Source organism: Parasteatoda tepidariorum, chromosome 5, assembly GCF_982258835.1.
Source record: "Parasteatoda tepidariorum strain Cologne lab strain chromosome 5, Ptep-v5.0, whole genome shotgun sequence".
NCBI lineage: Eukaryota > Metazoa > Arthropoda > Arachnida > Araneae > Theridiidae > Parasteatoda > Parasteatoda tepidariorum.
In genome coordinates this window covers 83,319,263-83,341,151 of record NC_141759.1, presented here as the reverse complement: position 1 = coordinate 83,341,151, position 21,889 = coordinate 83,319,263, and the positions used below count along the sequence as shown (strand labels likewise).

At 29.6% G+C, this 21,889-nt stretch overlaps 1 protein-coding gene across 1 annotated transcript in view; it reads left to right on the top strand.

Annotated features, from left to right (window-relative positions):
* LOC107449783 (beta-1,3-galactosyltransferase 1) overlaps positions 1-21,314 on the top strand; it is a 31,048-nt gene extending 9,734 nt beyond the window's left edge. Inside the window, exon 2 of the mRNA XM_021144816.4 lies at positions 19,252-21,314. Coding sequence (XP_021000475.3) covers positions 19,252-20,235 — 984 coding nt within the window. The 3' untranslated portion in view covers positions 20,236-21,314. The remainder of the gene's footprint in view (positions 1-19,251) is intronic.
* The last annotated feature ends 575 nt before the right edge of the window (positions 21,315-21,889 follow it).

Sequence of the window (21,889 nt, the reverse complement as noted above, 5' to 3'; positions counted from 1 at the left end):
ATAGCAGAATTCATATCAACCAGCCACCGCTGGGATTTGGATCTCATTGTGAGGCAAACATTATATTCCCTGAGTCACTGCCGCTTCATATTAAATTTGTTTTATTTTATAACCGTCGTTGAACAACCGACCCAATTTTTGGATTTACGGCTACTAATATTCAACTCCGTAGTCGTGTAATTTTGAACCAATCTAGAAGACAAGGAAATTCCTGGTTCAGTAACCCCAAAGGTATGATTTGTTAAGGGAACACGGAGGGCTTTGTGACTCGACAGATTTAATGTGCATCAGTCACCATGGAGTCTTCGGCGGACGGGGATCGAACCCACGACCTCTTGGACATGGGTCCAGTGCCCTACCAACCAGGCTATCTCGGTCCTGGATCAAGTATTGGGAGAAACTTGCCCTTGTGGAGGACTTTTTGATGGAACTAACCCGCATTTGCGTTAGATGGAGAGGTAAACCTTCCACGGTTATCCTGACATCAAGGGGACTCTAACCCATGATCCTCTGAGGATATTTTACGTCAGCACTGTGGTCGTATCGACCAGCCATCGCTGGGATTCGAACCCGGTTCACCTCATTGAAAGGTTAACGCTCTATCCCCTGAACCGTCACGGCTCCATGTTAAATATAAGAAATATTAACTTAAAATAAACGGAATAGTTTTTTCTAAGAAAAAAAAAAACAGTTCATTTTCACGTTAAGCCTATGTTGCAACGGAATCTATCTATAATGCCCAAAGAGTTCTACGAGTAACATAAGTTCAAACAAACGTAAGCTATCACGTATGCGAAAAACAATTGATAGTTGAGCAAGATGCAGACGTGATGCTATTGATTTTCTTCTCATATACAATTCTTGTGCGTAAAAGGTGAAATCATTTCCCGCAAACATTTTTTGTAATCTTTCTGATGGGGTTGAAATTGCAGATCATGTAAGTGGGTATTCTTTTTCGCAGGTAGCCTTGTGAATTGCTCCCTTTATCTACGATACTGGCACGGTTTCTATGGTGCCCATGGCAACTGTTTTGGGCTTTTAAGTAATGAGCCACTGTATACAATCTCGTATTTTATTTCACGCTTTCTGATTCTCTCATTAGCAGAAATGGGGTGGAAAAAACAGGCAAAGAATTGAATAGTTTATTTTTGTTAGTATATAAAGCATTAAATAAAAAATATAACGTAATAAAGTTTACATATTTTTTAAAAACTAATTCGAGTTTATTTGTTACTAGACTACTGTTGCTTGTAAAAGATTTATATGTTTGTTTTTAATAAGAATTTTTTTTTTTAACGTTTTAATTTGGTTTTGAGCAAGGCACATGAGATTGACTCTTCAAAGGTGTATGGAAATGGTCAAAATCAATAATCCTGACTGTAGTTAGACATTAAAATCTCTAAATATAATTATTATGCACTTATTGCAAACAATTAATTCTAACTGTTTGTTCAATATGAATTGAAATCCAACATTTCGTTGTATTTTTAAGTTTATATTTAATGCGTTATTAAATTTTGTTGTATAAACTCAAATAATATCTATTATATGTCGAACTCATAAAAGTTTGTAATAACTGAAGAAGAAGAATACGCAATTTAAATTACATGTGATCAGTTATGGAATTTAAATCACGAGGTTGGGCTAATTACGTGTTTGTGCTTAGTGGGATGACGAGGCTTGGTTTATTATCGCTCTGTATCGCAGATTTAATTGGATACCTGCGAGCTATGTCAGACGTGTGTGTTGAATCCGATTGGCTTCTGAATCGAGGCATAAACGAATCCCACGATGACGTCGTAACTTCCAGCTATCCAATTGCGAACGATTAAAACAAAAGTAGTTCTTTTCATTTTATTGAAAAGACAAGTTGTCTAAATTAAAATAACTGAAATAAAATTGCTATTTTTTTATAAAATCTAGCCAGATTGCATGACCAGAACCCAGACTGTTATAAATATTATTAGAATCAATGATATAAGAAAATAATTTATTTGTAAAACTGTATTTTAAATACAAGTTACCCAACCTGTTTTTCGTATTACATAGAATTTCAACTATAAAATTTTAAAAATATAGCACCTTTTTAACTGGTGAAATACTCGTTCTGATGTATTCCTTGTTGTTGAAACACGAGAACTTATTCTACAAAGGTAATTGAACCCTGTTAATCTGTAGTTGCTAATTTATCAATGTAAATGACATTAATAATAAGATGCGTTAATAATTATGGTTATTAAAGGCTTAATTATTTATAAAATAATATTATTTGTTAATGCAACAAGTTTTATTCTAAAACTATAAAAAATTGAAAGAAAAAAAATATGAAAAATTAAATTAAGTTTGAAAAAACCCAATTAAACTTCAAAAAAAAAAAAAAAAAAAAAAAAACCCTGAAAAGAAACTCAGAGGATTATGTTTTTCTGAAAAAACCCGGGTTTTTTTACATCCCTGATCCCAGTTATCCATGGTATTAAGTTTTAAACACAGTATTGAAAAAATGCCTTTTTATTTTTGACATTTTATTCAAAATGCTTATTCATATCCTCACCTTGAATACACGGTGTCATACACAATATTGTTTAAGTTTTGCGCTATGATTCTGGATTTTGTGGGGGATGTGTGTTCTAATATATTACGAAAGTAATACAGTGAAAACTTTTGGGACGACCACTTTCCGTTCCACAGTAAAATGGTCAAAGATGGAGGTGGCTCGTTCCTAGAGGGTACCTCCATTGCCATTTCAAAATTGTTATTGAAGGTACATAATTTATCGCAAACGATTTTAATTTTAGTCAGTGTCGTTTTCTTGGTGCAGAAATGCCACTTCTGTTGGCATCATGAAAAGACGGATCTATGAGTATGAGCGCCTATAAAAATGATCCCAACTGATATAACTATGTGTAAAAACAAATTTACCAATAATGAATGATAAATATATTTTAACTAAATAAACGATTATGTTTTTTTGTTTAAGCTTGCATTTAATTTTATATCATAAAAATTAGTTTGCTTTAAAAGATGAGAAGAAGTTTGCTTGTTTAAGATGCTTTTTTTTCTTCTTCTAAAAGAACTTTTTTTTTCTAATTTAACTTTCAGCTTTAAAAGTAAATCATTGATAGCAAGTCTGTAGTGCACTCTTACTGCAACATGAGGTTATATTGTCAAAAAGAGCTCTCTAAATGATAGCCTTAAAATATTTTGAATACATTTTAATCTACTTGTTCTGTTAAATTTTTTGTTTTATATTTTTCCGTGTTTCCTTATTTGACCTTTTCCGCATTTGGTGCAGATGTTTGCCTGGTCTCCGGGAGAGGTTTTAATAGTCTCTCCTAAAGGTTTTTTTTCAACACAAAATCTATGGCAAAAATTCAGTACCTTCGGAAAGTGGTCATAAATAGAGGTAGTCTTTATTGGAGGTATCACTGCATTAACTTATTAGTTATATAATACCAAATAAAAGCTGCGTTGGCTCAGGGCAAGAAACAACGTGAATAAATCACAAATGAAAATACATAAATGGGCATACTCTAGTTTCAGTTCTATAAACAAAAATCTTCCTCAGTGTCTAAACGTTGAATAAAGGTAGAGCATTAAAGAGACAAACACGTGTAAAGTGGTTTAATTTGAATAAGGAAATAACATGGAGGAGATAGGAAACAGGTATGATGGGGAATTTGGCGGGAACCTTAGTGTGCAACTGATTAGACTTCCAAATATTGGGAAGCGATAGAATACTCTAAAAATCATTAACTAAATTATTAGAATTTTTCAATTGTAGAATATCTTCCAAAAAATCAAGTTCGGAAAGTGAAGATTAACTAAATTATTAAAATTTTTCAATAGTAGAATATCATCCAGAATCAAGTTCGGAAAGTGAAGATTTAAGAAATTATTAGAATTTTTCAATTGTAGAATATCTTCCAAAAATCAAGTTCGGAAAGTGAAGATTAACTAAATTATTAGAATTTTTCAATTGTAGAATATATTCCAAAAATCAAGTTCGGAAAGTGAAGATTAACTAAATTATTAGAATTTTTCAATTGTAGAATATATTCCAAAAATAAAGTTCGGAAAGTGAAGATTAACTAAATTATTAAAATTTTTCAGTAGTAGAATATATTCCAAAAATCAAGTTCGGAAAGTGAAGATTAACTAAATTATTAGAATTTTTCAATTGTAGAATATATTCCAAAAATCAAGTTCGGAAAGTGAAGATTAACTAAATTATTAGAATTTTTCAATTGTAGAATATATTCCAAAAATCAAGTTCGGAAAGTGAAGATTAACTAAATTATTAAAATTTTTCAGTAGTAGAATATATTCCAAAAATCAAGTTCGGAAAGTGAAGATTAACTAAATTATTAGAATTTTTCAATTGTAGAATATATTCCAAAAATCAAGTTCGGAAAGTGAAGATTAACTAAATTATTAGAATTTTTCAATTGTAGAATATATTCCAAAAATCAAGTTCGGAAAGTGAAGATTAACTAAATTATTAAAATTTTTCAGTAGTAGAATATATTCCAAAAATCAAGTTCGGAAAGTGAAGATTAACTAAATTATTAGAATTTTTCAATTGTAGAATATATTCCAAAAATCAAGTTCGGAAAGTGAAGATTAACTAAATTATTAGAATTTTTCAATTGTAGAATCTATTCCAAAAATCAAGTTCGGAAAGTGAAGATTAACTAAATTATTAGAATTTTTCAATTGTAGAATATATTCCAAAAATCAAGTTCGGAAAGTGAAGATTAACTAAATTATTAGAATTTTTCAATTGTAGAATATATTCCAAAAATCAAGTTCGGAAAGTGAAGATTAACTAAATTATTAGAATTTTTCAATTGTAGAATATATTCCAAAAATCAAGTTCGGAAAGTGAAGATTAACTAAATTATTAGAATTTTTCAATTGTAGAATATATTCCAAAAATCAAGTTCGGAAAGTGAAGATTAACTAAATTATTAGAATTTTTCAATTGTAGAATATATTCCAAAAATCAAGTTCGGAAAGTGAAGATTAACTAAATTATTAGAATTTTTCAACTGTAGAATATATTCCAAAAATCAAGTTCGGAAAGTGAAGATTAACTAAATTATTAGAATTTTTCAATTGTAGAATATATTCCAAAAATCAAGTTCGGAAAGTGAAGATTAACTAAATTATTAAAATTTTTCAATTGTAGAATATATTCCAAAAATCAAGTTCGGAAAGTGAAGATTAACTAAATTATTAAAATTTTTCAATTGTAGAATATATTCCAAAAATCAAGTTCGGAAAGTGAAGATTAACTAAATTATTAGAATTTTTCAATTGTAGAATATATTCCAAAAATCAAGTTCGGAAAGTGAAGATTAACTAAATTATTAAAATTTTTCAATTGTAGAATATATTCCAAAAATCAAGTTCGGAAAGTGAAGATTAACTAAATTATTAGAATTTTTCAATTGTAGAATATATTCCAAAAATCAAGTTCGGAAAGTGAAGATTAACTAAATTATTAGAATTTTTCAATTGTAGAATATATTCCAAAAATCAAGTTCGGAAAGTGAAGATTAACTAAATTATTAGAATTTTTCAATTGTAGAATATATTCCAAAAATCAAGTTCGGAAAGTGAAGATTAACTAAATTATTAGATTTTTTCAATTGTAGAATATATTCCAAAAATCAAGTTCGGAAAGTGAAGATTAACTAAATTATTAGAATTTTTCAATTGTAGAATATATTCCAAAAATCAAGTTCGGAAAGTGAAGATTAACTAAATTATTAAAATTTTTCAATTGTAGAATATATTCCAAAAATCAAGTTCGGAAAGTGAAGATTAACTAAATTATTAAAATTTTTCAATTGTAGAATATATTCCAAAAATCAAGTTCGGAAAGTGAAGATTAACTAAATTATTAGAATTTTTCAATTGTAGAATATATTCCAAAAATCAAGTTCGGAAAGTGAAGATTAACTAAATTATTAGAATTTTTCAATTGTAGAATATATTCCAAAAATCAAGTTCGGAAAGTGAAGATTAACTAAATTATTAGAATTTTTCAACTGTAGAATATATTCCAAAAATCAAGTTCGGAAAGTGAAGATTAACTAAATTATTAGAATTTTTCAATTGTAGAATATATTCCAAAAATCAAGTTCGGAAAGTGAAGATTAACTAAATTATTAGAATTTTTCAATTGTAGAATATATTCCAAAAATCAAGTTCGGAAAGTGAAGATTAACTAAATTATTAGAATTTTTCAATTGTAGAATATATTCCAAAAATCAAGTTCGGAAAGTGAAGATTAACTAAATTATTAGAATTTTTCAATTGTAGAATATATTCCAAAAATCAAGTTCGGAAAGTGAAGATTAACTAAATTATTAAAATTTTTCAATTGTAGAATATATTCCAAAAATCAAGTTCGGAAAGTGAAGATTAACTAAATTATTAAAATTTTTCAGTAGTAGAATATATTCCAAAAATCAAGTTCGGAAAGTGAAGATTAACTAAATTATTAGAATTTTTCAATTGTAGAATATATTCCAAAAATCAAGTTCGGAAAGTGAAGATTAACTAAATTATTAGAATTTTTCAATTGTAGAATATATTCCAAAAATCAAGTTCGGAAAGTGAAGATTAACTAAATTATTAGAATTTTTCAATTGTAGAATATATTCCAAAAATCAAGTTCGGAAAGTGAAGATTAACTAAATTATTAAAATTTTTCAATTGTAGAATATATTCCAAAAATCAAGTTCGGAAAGTGAAGATTAACTAAATTATTAAAATTTTTCAGTAGTAGAATATATTCCAAAAATCAAGTTCGGAAAGTGAAGATTAACTAAATTATTAGAATTTTTCAATTGTAGAATATATTCCAAAAATCAAGTTCGGAAAGTGAAGATTAACTAAATTATTAGAATTTTTCAATTGTAGAATATATTCCAAAAATCAAGTTCGGAAAGTGAAGATTAACTAAATTATTAGAATTTTTCAATTGTAGAATATATTCCAAAAATCAAGTTCGGAAAGTGAAGATTAACTAAATTATTAGAATTTTTCAATTGTAGAATATATTCCAAAAATCAAGTTCGGAAAGTGAAGAGCAGTGTTGAAGGATTTTAGTAGAAGAAAACTCAATCTTGTGATTTGAATTCAAACTGTGAAGAGCGATTTCAGATCCTGTGTTGGATGATAGTTGGATAATGCTTACATTAGAATCGTATTCAGTATTTCGTTCAAATTCCCTTGTACATTGTAAAAATTAGAGGGATATGAACAATGTTTACTGAGGGCAGTATATTCTTTTAATCTAGAAAAATTCCTTTGTAAATTACACAAATAATTACATTTTGTAAAATAAAAAATCACGTTTAAAAAGCCTGACTAAAGGAAGTTTACATTTGCATATTTCTTCTGACGTAAGAAGAGTACAAAAATATTAAAAATATAAGAGTTAAAAAATATTGAACGACCACTCTGCGTTCAATTTTACATTATCATTTAATTTTCATTGAAAATCGATGTAGCTTTTAATAGGGATGTGACGAATATTCGGCAAAGAATTTTCGATTTTTTTTTTTAAATTTGAATTTTTGATTGAATGAAGAATAATCTAGCATAATATTTTAATTCAAGAGCCGTGATAACTCAGGGGATAGAGCTTTCGCCTTCCAATGAGGTGAACCGAGTTTGAATCCCAGCTATAGGTTGATTGATACGAATTCCGCACCTGCCTAGCACCGACCACAGTTTTGACATAAGAAATATCTTCAGTGGTAGACGCATCATGGGTTAGACTCCCCTTGTCGTGAGGCGAATCGTGGGAGGTTTTCGTGGTTTCCCTCTCCATGTATCGCAAATGCGGGTTAGTTCCATCAAAAACTCCACTACGAAGGCAAATTTCTCCCAATACTTGATCCAGGAAATCCCTTGTCTTCTGGATTGGGTTCAAGGTTACGGATTCGAACATTAGTAGTTGTAAACTCAAAAATTGGGTCGGCTGTTCAACGACGGTTATAAGATAAAAATATACGTAATTCGAAATTGTTTTTATACATATTTGTTATATTCTAAAATTTGCAAATTAACTAAAACTAGATTACTTTTTACGAAACCGTTCTGTATTTTTAAAAAATATATTCAGGTAAATCAATTTTGTCGTTTTTTACTCCAATTTTTGTTTTAAGAATTAAATTCTTTTGTTTGTGTTTGCTGTTTTTGCATAGCATTTCTAATAGACTTAATTCTTTTACTGTTACTTTTTTCTTGTGTACATTAGGATAGATAACCGGTAACACAGAAAACTGATTTTAAACATTAAAGTTATGTTTCAAGAACTAAGAACTTTTTTTTTTATTCCTCTTTTTCTTTTTTGTGAAATTTTCTTTTTATCGACGTTTTTATTATGACAGAATTGTTTTAAAGAGCTTTTCTTATGAAAATTATTCTTTTATCGTCTGTTTTTTTTTTCTAAAAGTACAACGTGAAGAAGTTAGATTGAGATTTTCAGCATAGAATTTTTCGTTTAAAAATTAAGAACGAGTTTTGTATTGGTTTCTGTCTTATGTATTTTGTATTGGTTTCTGTCTTTTTATTATGGCATATTAGAGGGTTTGTACGAGAATTATTCTTTTTTCTTCACTTTTTCTTAAAAATAGCGTAATAGACTGGGATTTTCAACTTTAAAATTTTTGTTTCAATTTTTTTTTTCTGTTCCGTTTTTGTGGTAGTTTTTTTACGGGCGTTTTTATGATAGTGCAGCGTTTTTGAAAGAGTTCCTGATAGACTATCTCTTTTAACGTTTTATTGAAAAAAAATTTCCCCGAAAATATTATTTTTAGGATTGAAGTTTGTTTTAAAAATCAAGAGGATTTTTTTCTACTTTTCTTTTCAATTTTACAACTTTATTATTTTTTTTAAATAGCTGTTTTAGTCAGTTTTTTATTTATCTTAAATATTTCTAATAGTTAACTATTATAGTTTTTTCCCTTTCCATACCAATATATATATATATATATATATATATATATATATATATAATGACAAATTTACTCATAAATAAAAAAAAATTATATTTATTATTCCTTTTTTTTTTTTTTTTTTTTTGTCCGAATGTTCGTCTGTTTGGCCAAATCATTATTCGTTATATCCAGGGTTGGGGTTTCAGACGTCCTAAACTGGTTTTGGACAGGACACGTGGGTTTTACTGTCTTAAACTGGGTAAAACTGTCCTAAACTGGGTAAAACTGTTCTAAACTGGGTAAAACTGTCAAAAACCTTGAACTTTGGTAAAAAAGGTAAAAATTCTATAGGTGTAACCATTGTACACATAATAATTACATGTATCAATAAATATTTGATATTTTTTATACAATTTACTTTAACTTATCAAAAGAAAATAGAATATAATAGGAAAAGGTTTATAATTTTTGAAGCTCCATAATTCATTGAACAAAAGTGAATACCTAATCCTTTAAATATAAATATGCTTTTAATTCTGATAAATAATGTTTTTGCATAAGGATAAATTATGCAATATTAAAAAATAATTTTTTAATTAAATAATAATAATTTTTTTTTAGAAATACTAAATTTGTTTAAAAATTAACCTTTTATTTTTCACAAGATTTTTTTTAAAAAATGTTATAATTTCGGCATCACAGGATGATAAAAAAGACATCTATTAAAAAAAAAAAAATTTAAATCTAAATATATTAGTTTAAATTGAAAATACAAAATAACTGAAAAATGTATTAACAGTTTTGAAGGGCATAACATAAGTTTCAGTTACTGACACTGGTGATGTATCACCAATCACCACTATAAAAGAATTGAACATTAATGAAATAACAGTATTCTTGAATAGTACCTACTATAGATAAATAAACCTGTTTATTACTAACCAAGCACTTAGACCCTAATAGCTTAACCTGTATGGCAAGGTCAAACTTCAGTTATGTACTATTGAATGCGAGGACCAATTGAACTTAATTACTGATTAATCTTCCTTTGTTTAATGTTTAAAATGAAGAGTCAAACAATATTAACAAAACATTATACTTTTAAAAACAAATATTCTGTAGTAGATTTAATTATCAATATGTTATTAGTTCTATGTTTATTTTACCTCTTAAATATTGTTCAGATAAAATTGTGACATAATTTGAGTAAAGGGGTTTTGGACAGTTTAAGACAGTTTTGGACAAAGAGGTTTTGGACTGGATGGTTTAATCCAGGGTTTAAACCGTGGATTAATCCATTCTGTCCTAAACCTTGCCAACCCTGGTTATATCCCTAGGTTTTAATATTCAATTTTGACGCTAAATCTGATAATATTCGCGAAGCTAGTCGTCGAATGTAGTTTAATGGAAGGATTAACTGGTTTAAACAAAAGCAATGGAAGCTGTTCTACGATTCCGTGTAATTTTTAATTATCTTAGGCATTTTATTTTTGAAGTAATTAAAATAGTAATTAGAAGTAATTAAAGAATTATTTCGTAGTCATGTTTAGTGTTGTAATCTGTTACATTTTGATTAATTTAATGCATACAAATAAATTGCAGTCGAGGTAAAGTTTTCGATAGCATTGAAAACCATACTCTGGAATTGATTCAGCGAATTTTGTTTCTATTATTTTCATCAGGTGAAAGGTCTTTTAGATAAAAACTCGTTTTAAGAACTTTAAACACCTTATTGATCTTTATTCCTTTCCCCCCCGCGCTTTTTTGTGTATGATGCAGATTTATAATTAAAGATTGCTGTTGATATGTTCTTAATTTTTAAAGAAATTGTGGTAAATGAAATTTTTTAAAATTTAGACGGATTTAAATATGGTATTTTTATGCGTACTTTCATCTGACATGACAATGGATATGGATACCGCATAGTTGCCAACTCATAAGCTTCTACTATGATTCTCTGATAGATTCATCTAAAATTTAAACCGTTAACCCATTTTGGCGATGTTTTTCCAATTTGGGGAACATATCTTTTTTTTTTCCTTCAAAAAGAGATTGTTTAATACTTTTATTCTTTAGGAATAAAAATATTATTTTTTAGCTTAATACTTTTATTCTTAAAAAACTTTCGAATTTTTTCCCAGAACGAAAATTGCTCAGTTTCTTGAATTTCGTTCGTGCTAAATTTTAAGAGTAGCGTTGTCTCCACCAGTTTGCAATAAACTCAGTTCTCTGCGGTTACTAAAATACATCTGACTAGTCACGCTCTTTGAACTTGTTTCCAAGACGTAAGAAGGGTGTTATTTTTCATAAAAGACTAATTGTTTTAGGACTAGCATCTATCTCCTTTAAACACAGACGAAGAAAAGAAAACTGAGCATAGTAGAAGCAAGCTCTACTCTCTCCTCGTGCAACGTTCCAACGGAAATAAGAACAAAATTAGAATAAAGAGGTTGCCACAAACAAAAATAATTTGAATACGAAACTTGTCTAAAGTTAGATCTGTACTGCTTTAAACTCATTTTTGTGTGAGACTTGGGAAGTGTAAAGTTTCTTAGTTATTTCTTACACTGCAGTAGTTAATCACTAGGAAAAAATCCAAGTAATGGTTAATGCATTCCATGTAAAAAATATTCGTTTATTTTTATTTTAACTATTTTGAAATTGCCTTTTTATAATGCTGTTTCTCTATAAAAATTGTGTAATGTTTTGATTTACATTTTCTTTAAAAAAGCTTTAATTACGTATGCTTTTAAAATATCACTCATTTTATCATTTGCTATTTATTTTAATGCACAGCTTAGAGGTACCTTTTTTAAAAAATATTCGTATATTTTTATTATATTCATTTTAAAATTGCTTTTTTTATTAGGTTGTTTCACTATTAAAATAGTAAATTTAACGTTTAGATTTACGTTTTCTTTGATAATGTGTACTTAAATCGCTTTTAAAATAGTATTTTTTTTTATCATTTACAATTTATTTTAATGTATAATTTCAAGATGCTTTAAGGCTGTTTTCCCATTTGCTTTTTTAAAAATATTCGTTAATTTTTCTTTTAACAATTTTTAAATTGCTTTTTTATAAGTCTGTTTTTCTTTAAAAATAGTAATTTTAAAGTTTAGATTTACATTTTCTTTAACAAAACGTACCTAAATTACTTTTAAAATATTTTTATTATCATTTACTATTAAATTTAATGTGTAATTTCGAAATAGCTGTAAGACTGTTTTCGTTTTGTTTCGTTTTTTTTTAAACAATTCGTATATTTTTATTTTAACCGTTTTGAAATTTTCTTTTTTAGGCCCAAAAGATAGTATAATGTAGCCCAAAAGATAGTGTAAAGATAGTAGAAATGTAATGTTCAACTCCGAAGCATTGTAATTTTGAACCCGATCCAGAGGACAATGAAACTCTTGGATCAGTACCCCCAGATGTATTGATTTGTTATGGGAACATGGAGGACTTTGCGACTCGACAGATATCACGTGCATCAGTCACCATTTACCACACGGGGAGTTTTCGGCCGGCGGGCATCGAACCCACGAACTCTTGAGCATGGGCCAAGTGCCCTACCAACCAGGCTATCCCTGCCATTGTGTAATTATGAGTTCAAAATTGTACATACCGATAAAAATTCCCAATTTTTAATTAAAACTAGAGTTTCCTGTAAAAATTACTTCTCGCACGACTTTTGGGACACCCTGTATGTTGAATAGTTGGTCCTGCCTACATTCGAAAACGTCTTTTAAGTGAAAACATACAACCCTTTCTGTTTTGGTCTCTTTGAAACTAAAAATTAAACATTCCAAAAAATTTTTAATTTTACAGTTTTCAGGGGTCTGTTTAGAAGAAATTTGGGTCCGTTAACGGACCCTTCACAAAATATCTTTTCATAAAAACGGACCTTTCACAAAATATTTTAACTTAAAAACGGACCCTTCACAAAATGATTTTTCTTTTAATCGGACCCTTCACAAATTTGTTTATCTTCATTATTATTTTGTTAATCGAATAAACCCTTTCCAGGGCAGAAAATTAGAAAGATGGATGTAAACGAAATAAGTTTTGTCTTCGGCAGACGATTCTTTCATTATTCGTCCGAAATGAATATTCTGCGTTCAGCAGTATAGACTAAATACCAAATATTTGTATGTTGCATCTCTAATTTAGAAGCAGCAATTGTTGTTTATTTTTTAAAATTTAATTTTTTTAATTATAATTGTACAGTGTTGAGCATAATCTTGTATATCTTTAAAATTTAAAAACTCCTTGAAAAAGTTTTTTTTTTTTTTGCAATAACGGACCCTATTTGCACAAATTCAACGAAAAACGGACCTTTCACAAAATGTCTGGACAGACCCCTGGTTTTAAAGTGTGATTTCCGACGTCTAATTTTTTTAAACTTTCTAACGTCTATTTTAAAAAATGCATATTTTAATGCGCATCGTGACTTATTTTTTTCTTTGTCCATTCTGTGTATTTAAATAAATGCACGAACGTGATTCAGCCAAGGCTTCGTTGCAGCCTCCACATTTATTATTTATTCTAGTACGCGTATGTATTTTGTTTTTAGAGTTTGCGTGCCTAAAAATCATAATTTTAACAGTCTGCACCTTTTTTCACAGTTTTGTTGTGCCCAAACCAAGGTTTTGTATTAAAATTTTCCTCCTTGAATTAATTCTATTTTTGTAAATACAGGGTCTTTATAATTAAAGTTCCACTTTGAAATGGCTATAAAAATAAAACTACCCGACCAAATGTCATCAAACTTGGTAAATGTCTATAAGAGGTCATGGGATTTTAGTTCCCGCAACAAAAAAAAATTCAAAAATTCACCACCAGCGGAGAATGGCGCTGTGTGCAATAGTGTTAAACAAATGTGAAATATGTAAATTTGTTTCACACGACTTTTACCGTAAATTTGCCGTAAACCTTGCGGTGTCATTGGACCTCGGCGTTTTCCTCTTACAGTACGGAACTTTTGTAAAGCCCTCCGTTCATTGCTGTCGCATTCATAGTAACATTTCACGAGCAAAGCACGGTCTTGCATGGTAATAGACATTGTCGACTCAGAACACTGACAGCTCAGACAAGGCGCCTCACTTTTATAACTGCAAAGTCACATGACGTGTAAACCAAATTTGCATATTTCACATTTGTTTAACACTATTGCATTAAGTGCCATTCTCCGCTGGTGGTGAATTTTTTACTTTTTTTTTTTTTTTTTTTTTTTTTTTTGCGGGAACTAAAATCCCATGACCTTTTATAGACATTTACCAAGTTTGATGACATTTGGTCGGGTAGTTTTATTTTTATAGCCATTTCAAAATGGAACTTTAATTATAAAGACCCTGTATATATGAATTATCCTTTGGTAAATTTCCATGGTTGGATCTTAAAATGGACGTGTTGTTACATGTTTCAAAGAGGGTGGTGAGTTATTTTTTATTTTCGACAATTCAGCGGTTGGTAAATATTTTGATCCTAACTGACAATCATGCAGGAAATATTTAATCTCGCTAGCCACTCACCCATGTTTTCGGAGGAATAGTAAATTTCCAAACTGGTTAGAGTTTGTTTTTAAATGTTTCCTTTAAAAACAAAGATCACACTGGATATTTTCAATGAAGTTTTTTTTTATCATGGCATCAAAAGGCAAAAAGAATAGTTAAATGATTAATTAAAGTTTACTTAATTACAATAAAAGTAATAATATTCAATTAGCTGTAAACAGAAGAGCAAATGGTGTGGAGTTGATTGGTGTGAACTACACTTGGGGCACACAGAAAACACCTTTTGTTCTTGCGCGTACAAAAGTCTACGAGTATGTCTACTGATGAATCTAGTAATGGTGGATAATTTTACCGAAGTCTTGTACCAACAGAAACTACGCCTTTCTTCGTATCCGTGAATCGTTTTGTCGTATCTGCTGCTTTGACAATTGGCATGTTCGTGGTTTTGGTGCGGTACCAACAATATCCTATTCTACTAATGTCTGCCGCCAAGATACCTTGATGGTCTCGCGCGTTATTGCATCAAGGCGATTGCCATAGTAATTTTGCACAATTTTACTTCGAAAATCGTTTGTCCAATTTCAGCCAATCACATCTTGTGGTAGGAAATAGAAGAAAAAAAACACTTACTGGTTCTAGGTACAGTAAAGAATGGATACTCAAATATCACGAAATTTTCTTCGTTTTTGATGAAACCGTTTCTTGGTATATGCTCTGAGTGAATTTAAAGACATTAAGGATCAAAATTATCAAAATTAAAGACATTTTACGGCATTCTATTTCTTACCAAAGAAAAAAAAAACGAAGTAAACTAGTACACCTTTCTAATAATCACTTTATCGTAGATATAGGTAGATCAATCCATATAGGTAGATCAATGGCGCCCTGACAACGTAAGACAGATGAATAAATTACACCCATACCCAATTCTGGATTCGATCCCGGGATCTACCTGGTGTGAGGCTATCTTACAGGCCAATCAGCTTACGCCGTTCACTGAATTTTCGATTGTCTAATCTTCCTTCTAGCTTTGTCAGTCTAGTTGTTAACATTCATTCTAGCTTTGTCATTCTAGTTGTTAACATTCATTCTAGCTTTGTCATTATCGTTAACAATCTTCCACAATGTTCTACAAAGAGGTTTCGAGTTGAGGAAACACATTCGTTATATATTTGAAGGTTCGCGTTTCGTCGCAAGTCACGTGATTTCGTGACGAAATTTTTCTCAAAATGAACGAAATACAACTCGAGGATTGCTGAATCGTCAGAAGTGAGAGTTTTATTTTATTTTTAGTACTTGAGAGGTGCTTCATTCATATATATTATATTATTCGTTTCAATCATTTGGAAATTTTGCTTCACCTGATTTTGATGAAATTTGGATTGGCCGTTCCTGTACATAAATTTTTTTTCGGAATTACAAAAAATGAACAGCTCACCTTCCAATGCTTGTTCATTTATCAAAGTGTCATTGTTCAAAGTTTATACAAATACTATGATTGGAAGCATGTAACAAAAATACATGATATAAACGTTTCTTTTTTATTCCATCGATATTTTGTCAGAAAAACCATATTCACTTTCACTGAATACTAAAAATGCAGTTTTGAAACTCCATTTTTCAATTATGCACAAACTCCTATCCAGTTTTTCATATTTGTAAATTTTTTTTAATCAAATTACTCCATTACGAAGTAGTCGATAAAGTGAAATCATATATAATTTTGAATTTCAATACATTTAATTAACATAATGATAATAATGTTAAAATCACAACCTTTTTAGCTGTACCTTTTGCAGGAAAAATTCTAGAAAATGAAGACTCTAGTCATTATGGACAATAATAATTTGTTTATTATTAAAACATTTCAGATGATTAACGATAAATCTTCATATATTAGTATAAAAAACCGTACATAACAGTATAAGAAAGTATAAAGAGATTATATTATAGCTCACATAGAGAGAAGCAGTAACGAGAAGTTTATAACATTTTTAAAAAGTAGTGAGCAACATCACATTTTCACTCTTTTTTTTTATTTTTTTTTCTATTCCTACTATTAGTTTACACACTCTCATATATCGTGTTCAAATTTTCGACCGTTAATAAAATACTTCTTATTCATCCACTTCAAATACATTTTTTTAAGCTTATAGTGGAGGACTCTTGATGTTAATACAGTTTTTCCAAATATTAATGCATTTATTAAATAGAGATGAGCGAAAAACGGAATGGAATTTTCTGATGGGTTAAGCGTTAGTCATCTATATATATATTTCTCTTACACGGCGACAAAAAAAAGCCTCATTACAACTCCCCGAATGGCAACGCTGGAAAATCGACCCATGATTGCCGCTAAAAATGTTACATGCCAAATCTAGCTGAGGTGGCTCAACATATAGCTCTTTTAAAAACGGAAACTGAAATAACCAGAGAGAGCATTCTCGCCAAATGTTATCTCTTCCGAAATTCACCTTATCAGCTGCGGCAATCTCATACTATTAAGCTAGGCAGAAGTGAGTGGTCTTTGTCGATAGATCTCTATTTTAGTATTTTGTCGAAGGCGCTTTTTTTTCTCACGAATTTATATGTTACGAATTTATTTGACGATTTTTGATTTATATCACGGATTGATTTGTTTTATTATTGTTATTAGTTATTCATTGAAAAATGTGTCTCAGTCGTGCTGTTACGCTTTAAGATTTTATACTAAAGCACATTTCTAATAGGTTTAACGAATTACGTGTCATTTATTTGAATTCAAAATTATTTTAATGACTTAGTATTTACTAAAAAGATGTAATTGTTTTTTTAAAAAAAAGTTGTTATATGGATTTGAATGATTGTTTTGAATTCTTAAGAGTTTTGTGCATTTGCAATGTACCTAAGTTAGTAGCGAGAGAAGCAAACCATATAAGAATGCGTAGCAATTTTCGGGGGTTTGCGAGCGTTAGCGAGCAGGGGGCGCAACCCACTAATTGTTTTAAATTTTACTATAAGTGATTCAGTTTTTCACATATTTTAAAAATAACATCAGTGATAATTTCTAACTTATAGCTCTATTTGAACAAAAAAATAGTTTATTAGTCACATTTAATTATTTTATATTTGCTGTGTCCGATATATTCAATAACGAAAGCAAGTTGGTCCACGTCACCAAATTTATACTTTTATAGTTATTTGATACCACGCCCCTTTTTTTTCCAATTCCCACTATTAGTTCACACTCTCCCTATATATATATATATATATATATATATATATATATATATATATATATATATATGGGTCATTCTCACGAAAACTGTCATTTTTCAGTTCATAAAATCCCGAAATAGTAAAGTGAATAAAAAGCTCTGAAACTTTTTATATTAATAGAAATATGTAATGGCATTATAAAGAAAGTATATATCCCATAAATTATACTTAATATTTAAATTAATAAATTTTTTAAATAATTAATTTACAATTAATTTATAATAATTAATAATTAATTAATTTAATAAATAAATTAAATAAATTAATTAATTTAATAAATTAATTTATTAATTTTTTAATTTATTTTTCAAATTAATTAATAAGTAAATTAATTATTTTTACTATTTAAAAAGTGAGGGAATGACACTAATAGTGAGGGAATGATATTTTATTTTAATACATGTTTTTATCTAAGTTACATCTACCTAAAGTTTGAAAATTATAACATACTAAGTATATCTAATATTTATTATAATTTAGTCTTATATATTTAATAGTTTTTACAGGTTTGGGAAATAAAATTGGCTGGCACGATTGAACAAAAAAAAATTTGATAATATACTCATCTTGAATCATTCCCTCACTTCAGCGTCATTCCCTCACTTTATACACTAGTGAGGGAATGACGAATTCAATAAAATTTAGAAATAACAGTTAGGCCTTATTAATTTCTGAAGTCAATCGCATACAATTATATTCATACAAGAAAGCAGCATATAATTATCCACTTTCTCGATGAAGTTGTATTTTATTTTACTCTAAAAAATGACATGAGGGAATGACGAATGTAAAAAATTTTACCTGGTTTGATTCATTCAAATTTATTCCACAGCAAAGCTTCTTTAAGTTGAAGATGGAAACATACTGCAATTTTGTTCTATGATGCCAGGTGTTAACTTCTGAAGTTTTTATTAAAATAATTTTATTCTAAGAAGATTGCAGGTGATAAGAACATTGTTGTGAGGGAATGACGCGAAACACTGGGGACAAAGTTTAAAATAGTGCTGTGTTAATATTTTTATCAGAAATTAAATTTAAAATTGATTTCCTGAATTCTATACTTCAGTATTCTAAAATAAAAAACACGAATTTGTAAAAAAAAAAATTTTATTTCAGAAATTTTTTTTTTCTTTTTTTAAATCAGCAGTGGGGACAAGTGAGGAAATGACATATTGGTATATTTTAATTACCTAAAATAAATAAAAAATAAAATTTTATAATGTTATTTTTATTCTTTTGTTAGCTTGCATTCTGAAGGACACTTTCCCTGAATTTTTTTTTTCGTAAACTGTAAAACAAACATAAAATATACTGGGGACATGAAAATGACTGTTTTTGTGAGAATGACCCATATCTATATATATCTTATTCAAATTTTCAGTCGTTAATAAATTAAACTTGATGTTGATACAGTTTTTTCAAGTATTAATTCATTAATTAAATTTAATTAATTTTAGTTTTTTATGGGAGTTTAGTTTTTTATATATTAAATGCTAATTTGAATTTTGTTTTTTTATTTTCAGAGAGACGAAACAGAGAAGACCGTGGACGACTGCCGAAAGTTTTCCAGAGTATGCTTAATGCTAGTCTTCCTATTTGTCATATGGGGCTTATTTTACATGCCAATAAAGACTGTCTCTCACATTCCTCTGCCTGATAATCTGGCCTGGATGATAACTCAACGTAATTTGTACAGGTACATCGTTCCGGAAAACAACACCAGTCTCATCCTACCTAAGTCTCAGTGCAATGGGAGCATCTTCATCGTGGTCGTGGTCTGTTCCGCTGTTCCAAACTTCGACGCCAGAGATTCCATCCGGAACACTTGGGGTCAATACGCGGCTAGTCAACGCAATATGCAAGTCTTATTCCTTCTGGGAAAGTCCTCCAACGATTCTCTCAACGCTGCTGTCGCCAACGAGAGCAGCAAATACTCGGACATCATACAGGAGGATTTCCTGGACACTTACAATAACTTAACCCTAAAGTCTGTGATGCTGTTAAAGTGGGTGAATCAGAACTGTGGACATGCCAAGTACGTCATGAAAACAGACGATGACATGTTCGTCCACCTGCCCAATCTTTTCAAGCTTTTGAAGGCGAAGGGACACCAGAATATGCTGCTTGGTTGTCTTATTAAAGGTGCCACTCCCGTCAAAGACTGGAACTCCAAATGGTATGTCCCAGATGTTGTTTTCTCTGGCAGGACATACCCTTCCTACCTCTCTGGGACGGGGTATGTCCTGTCACGGGACACTGTCCCCATTCTTTTCCGAACTGCACTCGAAACGCCGTTTTTCTATTTGGAAGATATTTTTATAACTGGCGTGTGTGCCAGTAGAGCTGGTCTCAATCCCGTTAACCATGAAGGTTTTAAGTTCTATAAAAGGAAGAACGATTACTGTGTATTTAAATCTCTAATCACTGCCCACAGAATGACCCCGAAAGAGCTGGTCAAGATGTGGCAAAAGCTTCGATCTCCGTCCTCGGCTAAATGCAAGTCCTGAAGCGAGTGTGTGTTGATACGTGTGCATCTAGTTTTTATAATTATATTATTCAAAGTGAATTTATATAATTGCCATCCTGTGCTTTTATCACACGAGTTCTTAACCTATGAACCACGACTCAGACTTGGAAACAAATTACTTTGCATAAGTATAGTTTGTCTAAAGTAAGAACTGCCCTAGCCATTTGTCTGGACCCGTGGCGGTGACTGTGGTAACCAGGTATAACTATTTCAAGTAGGATGTGAGGCCACTGTTTAGGACAGGTTTTGGTTGGGGTCGGTTAGAGGAGGGTAATCTTTTACTCTGGTCTATTGTGTTAGCCCTAGAGTGAGGAGAAGCTACCCACCCTAAAATGCGCTATTCTTGTTTCCAATAGCAGCAGACAACCTCAGACTTTGTGGTGGGAGGAGTTCTTACCTTAGGCAAGCTATATGTTTCTTATTCGGTTTGATCATATCTGATTAATATTATGTTCTTAAACTTGATAGACTATACTTGACTTTAACAGTCACTGTTGCAAACTCACATCAGTTATGAAAATAGCATACTATTTGCAAAAAATCATTATTTCATGCCTTCGAAAAACAGCCTTGAGTATGAGCCATGGCTTCAGGATGTTAAGAACTCTTGTTTTAACACAAAGCACCATGTCCAGTTGTTTTCCATTATTGTAATATAAAATTGTTACGATATCCATTATATGGCGGAGCCGTATATTTAACGTTTACTTAATATTAAAGTAATACTTTATGTACTGTTTTTTATAAACACTCTCTGCCTATGTACATAATTGTTTTCTTTATATTATGAGAGAGAAGGGAGAAAAAAAGTTATTAGACCCATTATAAAGCATAGAGTTAGCTGTTGATAGTGATGCAGTGCAATACATGTAACTGGATTATGTTGTTATAAGTAGTTAAGGGTGTTATTCTCTATTGTTAAGAATATACCTGAGAATTTGTTAGTTGCATGAGTCATACATATCACTATGAGATTTTTGTTTGTAATTAATGTGCTTAATTTTTTTTATTGATTTTCCTGTATAGCTGCTTGGAAATATGGCTAATTTATTTGCTAATTATTAAAAATTTTATTTACATCTACTGCATTTCCAATAAATAAAATGTTATATATATATATATATATATATATACATATAGGTACGGTTGCCTATTGGTTTCCACATTCATAAGAGCAGTTTTAATATTTCCTTTATTCAATACTAATAACGTTTTATTTAAAGGTACAGTTTTTAAATAAATTATTATGCCCACTAAAAAACTAGATTTTGAAAAAGATTTAAAAAAAATTTTGAAAAATATATATATTTTTTTGCAGATAATGATTAGTTCACACAGTTCTAAATCTTATTTAGAACTGTGTTCTAAATCTTATTTGTTAAAGTCTAAAAAAAATTTGAAATGACTTATGAAAACTTGCAACGTTAAGAGCCTTATTATGACACATAATTCAACAAAATATTAAAAATTATCTGCACAATTTTTTGATGTATTTTTTTTTTATAAAATTCATCAGTGTTTGATCAGCTAGCTCTCAAAAAATTTCGTCATAGCAACGAAAAAATTATTTTTTTGGATGTAAAGATCTTGTGAAAATTTTTTTTTTTGCAGGCACTGTGCATGCAAACAACATT